Source organism: Aulonocara stuartgranti, assembly GCF_965226115.1.
Source record: "Aulonocara stuartgranti genome assembly, chromosome: 6".
Classification (NCBI taxonomy): domain Eukaryota; kingdom Metazoa; phylum Chordata; class Actinopteri; order Cichliformes; family Cichlidae; genus Aulonocara; species Aulonocara stuartgranti.
The window spans coordinates 4,940,724-4,950,000 of record NC_138944.1 but is presented as its reverse complement, the minus strand read 5'-3'; the positions used below and the strand labels follow the sequence as shown (position 1 = coordinate 4,950,000).

Below are 9,277 nucleotides of genomic sequence, written 5' to 3'. Positions count from 1 at the left end.
ACGCGATGCTAAGGAAGGCTGCATTCCCCCCATAAAGGAAGGAGCGATTGAGGACCTGCAGGACGAAGGTGAAGTACTGCAGTGGGAGAAAAGCAATGGAGGCGCACACAGAAAAGAGGAGGCACTGCAGGGCAGTCAGGAGCAGGGACAGGTAGGAGGAGCGCAGGTCCGCCTCTTGCTCCGTCTCTCCTACAGTACAAGAGAGATTCAGAAGGAGTTTCCACATGAAAACAAGTCGTTCTAACAACATTCACTGATTTACCCGGAGCCAGAGGCTTCTTCTTGTGTCTGTCCATGATGAGTCCGTTCCAGGGGGCACACAGGATGCCACACAGCTGAGTTATTGCGAACGCATTGGTGTACTGGCTCACTGATGATTTAGGGATGGATGAGAAAACAAGAGAATGAAGTCAGACAATATCTGGATCAAAGATGATAATGAGGACAATGACTTACCCAGGTTGGAGTCACCATCAGCCAGCCGGTTCAGCATGGAGTTGAGCGTGCCAATGAAGAAGTAGTGTCTCAGCTGCATGATGGACAACCACACCAGGTGAAATATGAAGAACCTGGACTTGACACAGCTGCCGAACGACTGCACTGAACACACAAAACAGGGTGTAAAACAAATCCATGCTACTTTGTTACACGTATTTGTATTTGCCTGCAGTGGTTTCTTTGTTGGCCAAACAGTAGAAACACTTGACACAAACAGTTTTGGATGGTAAAGTGGCTATAAGAACCTTTTTCTGTGTTTTGAGCCTCTGTCCTACCCTCGGGTGCCAGCGACGTGTTCTCCGTCTCAGGGGATTCCTGTGTCGGCGGACCTTCCTTTATCTCAGTCTCCTCCACAGTGTCAGTGTTTCCCTTTCCACAGTTTATCCTGAACGTCAGAAAAAAGTGTGATTAACAAATGAATGCACATTCAAAATCAACGTTGCACTGATCACTTTTGTTCTTTTGTTAGTGACTCAGAATTATTAAAAATCAAAAGGTTTATGCTCGTCATCTGTGGTGAAAGATGAAGAAAACAAAGAAAGTGTTGTGACAGGGAAAGCGGAAAGCAAGTGGAGAACATATACCACCTGATCTGTTCCCTGAAGATCAGGACCTCACTGCTCACTCACTCATTAACCAAGAAAATTGGGTTTAAATAATGACATCCAGCATGGAAAACTTCTTTTTTGCTTGGTTTTTGTACTAGTGAAACAATAAAGCACCTTTTCCATTGGTACCTATTTGGATTTAGTCGCCACAGCTCCACTTGGATGGACTGCGTTAAAAGTCCACTTCTTTACGGCACCTTCTTTAAACCACGTTACCCATGATGCACCTCAGCATTGTACTTCCATTTGGGAACGTGTTCAGTGCGGTTCTGCACAGGTGTGTTGGAGGAGTAACGTATTTACTTGTGTGAGTTAATACTATGTGCGTGCTTACCACCTGACCACACACGCACTCACACCCCCTTTACATTTAAATATATTGTAATTCAATCACATTCCCACAAATGCTGTTCATCTGGTTTATGCCATCTGCCATCTCCTTCATTAAATTTGTTTGAACTACATCACTGTGGAGTACCATTCCTTCTTACCGAGGATGACACAGTTCAATTCAATTCAATTTTATTCATATAGCGCCAAATCACAACAAAAGTCGCCTCAAGGTGCTTTATATTGTACAGTAGATACAGAGAAAAGCCCAACAATCACATGACCCCCTATGAGCAAGCACTTTGGCGACAGTGGGAAGGAAAAACTCCCTTTTAACAGGAAGAAACTGGCAGAACCAGGCTCAGGGAGGGGCGGGGCCATCTGCTGCGACTGGTTGGGGTGAGAGAAGGAAAACAGGATAAAGACATGTTGTGGAAGAGAGACAGAGGTTAATAACAGGTATGATTCAGTGCAGAGAGGTCTATTAACACATAGTGAGTGAGAAAGGTGACTGGAAAGGAAAAACCTGCCTACGTCTATTGCAGCATAACTAAGGGAGGATTCAGGGTCACCTGGTCCAGCCCTAACTATATGCTTTAGCAAAAAGGAAAGTTTGAAGCCTAATCTTGAAAGTAGAGATAGTGTCTGTCTCCCGAATCCAAACTGAAAGCTGGTTCCACAGAAGAGGGGCCTGAAAACTGAAGGCTCTGCCTCCCAGTTGAAGCGTGATCGGCAATCAGTGCAAACATATATTACAGACTGGTTTTCCATTACTATCCAATACCATCTAATGTGTATGGTCATCTTCACAGCAACGTAGGCAAGCATCCCATGACATAATTATGACGTATGCGACACGAACACTACAACAAAGGTGGAGGTTGGTGATGATATACCTACCGTTGTTGTTGTAGCCATTTCCCTCGTTCTGGGATTTAAAAAATGGTGGTTTTGATTTTCACGAACAACAACAAGAATTAGAAAAATATATACTTCTGAATTCAATCACTACACCATCCAAATGCTACGTCCACTTTAAATTAAAAAGGTAAAAGACTTCAACTTTGTCAGTAATATTTTGTATTTGATTCCTTATTTAGGTAGTTTTTCACAGAATAAGAACAAATTACACAAAAACATGTTAATAATACTGAATTTGTGCTTGAAATATGTGTTTAAGTACAGATTTTGTGTGTATCAAAGACGCCCACTGTCTTTATGACCTGAATGGCAAAAACCTATCATGCTCTCACCCGTAGGTGTAGTTTTCAGGCAGAGTGTAGGGGATGTGGGTTTTTGGCATCAGCAGGAAAGTTCTCGCCACGTGAATGCTGCTGCAGATGGTCAGGAAAATGAAAGAGTAGTGGAGAGAGATTCCCTGTTCGTACAGAATCTGCAGGGGAAAAAAAGGTCACTTATATATATATATATATAGGTGGATGCTGACACAGGTGGCTATCTTCCCACCTCCACTAATTTAAGTCGCTATGCTAGGCCTCTGATATGTGTGTGGCTCTGACCAATGAAATGGCGTGCTGTGTCTTACAGCCAATCCAAGAGGCCTTTGCTTAAATTTTGATAAATGCAATTCTAGTAGGCGGCGCTATCTAGATACCATCTCTTCTGTTTAAGGAGGATGTGGTTCTGTTGGTTTGTTGGATGATCACCAGCTCTTACTGGGGCAGCTGAAGCAGGAGTGAGAATTAGCACCTGGAAGTTTGAGGCCATGGTCTATAGTTGGAGATGGGTGGATTGCACATTGCTGTACCAAGTATCTCAGGGTTTTGAACAGTCTGTCTTTAGGGTAGACAGACTGGTGAAAGGTCCGCAGTGACTGGATACCATGCTAGTCATGCTGTGGTCGGCATGAAGCTGGACACTCTGGTGACAGTGGCAGAGAAAAGGACATTAAAGAAACTGATGGACATTATGAACAATGCTGGGCATCCTCTGCACACGGCCATAAACAATCAGAAGAGTCTGTTCAGTGACAGGTTGCTTCTCCCAAAGACAAGAACTAACAGACTTAAAAACTCCTTTGTCCCACACACCATCAAACTGTTTAACTCCTCTCTGGAGGGGAGAGGGAGGGGAAACAGGAGGACAAAGGAGGGGGGAACAACTAAGCTGTAGTGCCTCTTCACCTCACTGTACAATACCTTGTGCAATACTTTTTGTAAATAGTCAACAGTGCAATAGACTCAATACTTGAAATGTGCAATTCACTTGTATTTTTATTTTTTATTCCTATTTATTCTATTTATCCCCTTTGTATATTTTATTTATATTGTCTCTGTATTTATATATGTGTGTGTGTGTGTGTGTATATATATATATATATATATATATATATATATAACAATTCTGTAACTGTAACTTCGGTCGTTGCTGTGCTTTTTGGAAGTCGAATTTCCCAGAGGAACCCACCCGAGGGATTAATAAAGTTCTATCTTATCTTATCTTATCTTATCTTATCTTATCTTATCTTATCTTATCTTATCTTATCTTATCTTATCTTATCTTATCTTAGTCTTTTATGGTGAAGAGAGCTGGGTGTGAAGGAAAAACTTTCAATATGCTGACTGCTCTATGTTCCCATCCTCACCTTGGGCATAAGCTGAGAGTAATGACCGACAAAACAGGATGAGCTGCTTCAGTAGGGAGCCTGGGCTCTCCCTTAGAGATATGGAGAAGTGGGTCATTCAGGACTGGATGAAGGGATGTAAATTCTAATATTTTATTTATATAGTATTCAGCACAAATTCACAGTTATATTTGTTGGTGCACCAGTACAGCTATGGGATGCAGCTTGTTTCCACCTTTTTTTTTTGCCAAATAAGAATAAAACTGCACTTCAGTAAAGTAGTAGTGGCACTAGTGTGGGGACAGTGTTGTTTTATCCATCTAATGTGTGTGACAAATATGAGTGTAGCAATTATCAGTCCCACCTTAACGATGAGAAGCACAGCAGAGGAGGAGTCAAAGGCACCATTGTAGAAGGTGATGATGGTGGAGCGATGAGCAGGGAACAGGTTGCCCACCTTTCCGTCACACAGATACACGGATCATCAGGACAAAATATGTTTGAAAGTTTAGAAGTGGCTCAAGTGTATTTCTGTTTAGGAACAGAAACTTTCTACAGGTGTAGTTACCTGCATGTTAGTTATGAGCAGTAGGACTCCACCCACAGCAAGGAGAGACAGGGCGGGGTAAAGCAGATTTGAAAATTCTACAAGACACAGAAATACAAACATTAGGAATGTGATGTTGCACAATATTAAAGGCAGTTAGAGTTAAAACTCCAGAGTCACGGTGTAGAGAGCAGCAGAGCAGCAGAAGTGCTGACGAGCAGTTAAAATGCTGCATAATCATGTTTGAAAACAAACTTTTTGCTTTCCCCAGCAGCAGTAAAGGGTTACAGTCAGGGATGGATTCAGTGACCCTGAACCTTTAAACTTTCTATAGGTCAGGCTGATGGGGCGTTTTGTTGTTCGTGGTCTCTCTGTGCCCTCATTCTCTCTCTCTTCTCTTTTCCCCCTATTCCACAAACATCGAGGCTGAGCCTGTTTCTGCCGGAGGACTTTTCCCATTAAAAGGGAACACTTGCCTGTAAACAGGCGACAGCCTGATTTGTTAAGCTTTCTCTCTAATATTGTAGAGTATTCACATTGCGCCTTAAGATAACTGCTGTTGTGATACGATATAAATGAGACTGAAATCAAATGCCAATGGCTATACTGGAAAATAAAGAACACGCGTTAAATATGTTAATGACCAGAATTATGCACAGTTGTGCATAATTCTCACAGTGATTGTGATTATTTTACTGGGATTCATCATATACAAGGGGTGTTACAGTGACTACGTCATCAGGCATGTAGTGAAAACAACTTTTACCTGTTTTCTGTCATTCGTGTTTGGTATGGACCGAGCAGTAGCTGAGGAGATGAAACCTGCTTTGTGCTTAAGATGAGAAAGCCAACACAGCTGCTCTTTTTTAAAAAACAAAGGTGATTCTTTCACAGGTTTGTCCACAAGAATATGAAATGTGAGGCCAACACTGGCTAGCACATGCAAGTTATACTACTAACTGCTAATTAGCTAAAATGGTGTTGTCACAATAGCTAGGGTGTTCAATTTCTACACTTCAGCACACAGAATAAGCTTTCAGGTATTCAAATAAACCCAACACAATGTGACCAGAACACGAAATTCCCACAAGGAAGGGATTATGGAAAAGGTGGAAATTATGAGACAGAGGTGAAAGGTGAATCTAATAAAAACAAAAAAAAGACTCATAAATATGTGTTTTCTAATAATCGTAACCTGTGCACCTACCTGGGCTAGAGAGGGCCACCAGCAATGTACCGCCACTAAAAAGGGCTCTGGAGAGGGAAAAGTATCATAAGGACACATAAAAGTTTCTGTTTTTGCCATCAGACATCAGCTACGAGGAGCAGAGTTCCTATGAGGGAGCATTGAGACATTGGTTGGTGGCCTTAGGGTGATTTTGGCCTGCAGCGAAGTCGCCTTGAGCGTTAACAGACATAAGCTGGCAAGGTTTTCTGAATCCACTCAAACTGTCCATTCTCCCCTCAGATACCACATAAGCTCATGCATGTAGCCTCTCTCGACAGGACGATGAAACGTGGAAGAGAGTGAAAAACTTAACAGAAAAGTCTAGATGCAGCTTAATGCTGAAAAACAAGTACCAATCAGGGGGCAGCATAGTTAAAAACAGCAGCATAAATACACAAAACAACTGAGTTTTGTGTAAGTAGTTTTTTTATATATAGCAAAAGTTGACCTTGAAAAGGCTTGTTGGTCTGTACCAAATCTTGTATTTTGTAATCTGAATAAATTGCTCTTCAAATGAACACTGACTAAAGAAATAATCTGGCACGATTTCCATTAACATTAGAACAATATAATCTGGTACTGACAATTAACTACCTATTTTATTTAAAAATCAAGTAGTGACTCAACAACACTCATTAATTCCTAAATTGTGTAATAATTCTTGTTGCGCATGTTTTACAAAGTTACAGACTTTCTCTGCGTCTCTCCACATGTTTGAGTATAAATCATCTGACAGGAAGTAAAAGATGAATTTGACTGAATAACTGCATATTTTACCAAATTTTCTATAAATAATCTCATTGAAATTAATTACTGAGATTCTCTAACCCAGATCTCACAATATAATCTCATACTCTCCTGATCACTGCAATAAATAAGAAACTTAAGTGATAACATGTTACACCAAAGCTCTAAAGCAAATCTGCATTGCTAAGTGTTCCAGCAATGATTAACATAACAGGTTTGGAATAACAAATGTTTTCTCATGGGAGATGGATTATTTGAATATTGTGAGGTAGATGATTTCATAGTACGCGCCTTGGGGCAGCTATAGTATGTGATTGTGTGATTTCGTGGTATATAAACATAACTGAGTTTTTTTGGACATTTTTTTTGTAACCTGTGCAGAGAAAAAGTTCATTTACTAAAAAAGAAAATAAATAAAGTGTTACCTATTGATCCGGACTCTGAACCAGATTAAACCATTAACATTACCAAGTATTAGTACTGATACTAGAAACTGTCAAATATATTTTGGGGTTGAATGAGGTGGGTTCTGTTTCAGTCTAATCTCTGCGCCTTGTTTTACCATGTACTAATCTTAACTAATCTCAGACTTTTTGTGTTTCTTTGCTGAAACTAATTGGCAGACAAGGTTTTTTTTTATTCTGCTGGAGGTCTGACCTACAAAGGTATCATAGTTTACTTATAAAATATTGTTGATTAACAACATTTTGGGCAAACAGCAAGAAATAGTTAACAATTGTGTGTTTGGGTCTGCAGCCCAGACGTATTTCAGCACTGACTTACATTGCCAGCAGTCTGGTCAGCAGTGTGCCACAGTGATCAAATATGTAGCCATTTAATAGAGTCAGGAAGTTGTTGAGGAAGGAGGCCACAGTAAAAACCAGCGAGAACTGCTCATCCTGACCACTACAGTCTGGAAGAAAAACAAACAGAAACACACACAAATATATCTGAAACCTGCTTCTGTGGTGTCCTGGATGAGTGTCCTGTCCAATCTAAACTCCAGAGTTGCTCACCTTTACTATCCGTTGTGCTGTTAGTGTCGACACACAGCCAACCAAAGTATTCCTCTTTCTTCAGCACAAACACCAGGGAGGCATGGCCAAACACCAGGCCGGCAAATAACAGACACTCCAGCAACCCCGTGATCAGGGTCAGCCAGTAGCGCAGGCTGTAACCAACTACAGTTCCCTGCATTTTTCACTTCGTCTTTCCAGCTCACACAAAGGTCAAACAGAACTTCTAGACAGATCTCTGTTCCTAAACCATGGAATAAAAAAATAACAGGTATACTTTTTCAGTTTTACATGCCTGAAATACAGCAAAAACTGTTCAAGAAGTGATCACGAACGCAAGAGGGAGCAACATCTGTGTGAGCATGGGCAGTATATGAACTGAAGGCTAAAGATGATAAAAAATAAAGTTAACATTTTCTCATAGAAATACTGAATGTTCATCAAAATTCATTGTGCAATGTGAAATGTTGCAATGTACACAATCACGGCAGCACTGGCTCTCTCATTTGCTTTATTTTCCCTAAAAGCCTTCCACACATTCATCTTAGTTTCACTTCATATTTGTTACTTGGTGCTCCATGCTCATGTGGTGGTTCAGAACCACCACATGAGAGGGAACCACAGTGTGGCATCTATACTAACTTGAACCCCGTAGGTTAAGATTTTACATACAAACAAATAGTAGCTGCACACAAAAAAGCCACAATCAATTTCATCTTAACTCATTAGAATAGAATAGAATAGAATAGAATAGAATAGAATAGAATAGAATAGAATAGAATGATCCTTTAATTGTCCCACAAGGGGAAATTTGGTTGTAACAGCAGCCAAAAAGACACATATACAAACAAACAGTACACAGGACACAGAACAGAAACATACACAATTTTTCTTACATATTTACTAATTAATAACCAGATTAGCAATAACTCCACTTTTCCTTAAAACAGTTCCATACTTTTGTTAAATAAAACTGACTACAATAACACTGTGATGAACACACTTTTACCTTAATGTTTCCCAGTGAGTTTATTTGCATGGTGTATATGGTCCATTTATATTCTCCTCAAGTTAAACTCATTCTGCAAAGCGCAGAGACTACAGACAGGGCAACAGTTATCACCAAGGGGTGGTGGCTGTAATCCAGATTAATCCCGATAATCTACGTAATGACATATGGCACTACACAGACAAGAACGCTCCAAATGTGACCATTAAAACACGATTATTCAAGAAATTTATCACAGTGTGAGGTTTAATAGCATAAATACTTGTATAAAACACAAATATACGTCCAGTTTTCTATGCAGAGGCAAATAATTAACTCATTTTAGTAGAAATCCAACAAAACATGTTTCTAAGCGCTGACCCTCATGAAAAAGAAAAGAAACAATGCTTACCCCATAACCTCTGGGTAATCCACACATGAGACTCTGTGGGGCCATGATGCATCTTGCACCAACAGTGTTGGTGCTGTTTGCGCTTAGTTCTGAAGCTGTCAATAAGAAACGAACATGGTGACTCATTATGGGTCAGTTAACTATTAGTGGTGTTTCAAGGCTTTTGTGTGTATTTGGAGTGTGGGGGGTGGGGGCAATGATTCATAATGTTGTTACATTGTTACAAAACCTGTACAGCTGAAACTGTAGAGAATATTTTTTCCATCAGTTGGACTCTAGTCACAGATACTTTTTGTTTCCCAGTGTCAGGTGGCCTTAA

General features: G+C 40.4%; 1 protein-coding gene across 4 annotated transcripts in view; it reads right to left on the bottom strand.

Annotated features, from left to right (window-relative positions):
• The window catches only part of LOC309708387 (equilibrative nucleobase transporter 1-like), a 10,236-nt gene extending 1,218 nt beyond the window's left edge, over window positions 1-9,018 (bottom strand). Inside the window, exons 1-11 of one of the 4 annotated variants that reach the window (XM_082536369.1) lie at window positions 8,959-9,018; window positions 7,559-7,802; window positions 7,326-7,455; window positions 5,775-5,821; window positions 4,589-4,665; window positions 4,385-4,477; window positions 2,690-2,829; window positions 744-883; window positions 457-600; window positions 263-370; window positions 3-189 (exon numbers count right to left, since the gene is read on the bottom strand). In XM_082536369.1, the coding sequence (XP_082392495.1) occupies window positions 3-189; window positions 263-370; window positions 457-600; window positions 744-883; window positions 2,690-2,829; window positions 4,385-4,477; window positions 4,589-4,665; window positions 5,775-5,821; window positions 7,326-7,455; window positions 7,559-7,739 (1,247 nt within the window). In that variant the 5' untranslated portion in view covers window positions 7,740-7,802; window positions 8,959-9,018. Of the gene's footprint in view, window positions 1-2; window positions 190-262; window positions 371-456; window positions 601-743; window positions 884-2,689; window positions 2,830-4,384; window positions 4,478-4,588; window positions 4,666-5,774; window positions 5,822-7,325; window positions 7,456-7,558; window positions 7,803-8,567; window positions 8,656-8,958 lie in introns of those variants that run through there. The other 3 variants (XM_082536368.1, XM_082536370.1, XM_082536371.1) reach the window with 3 other exon arrangements.
• Between the last annotated feature and the right edge of the window lie 259 nt (window positions 9,019-9,277).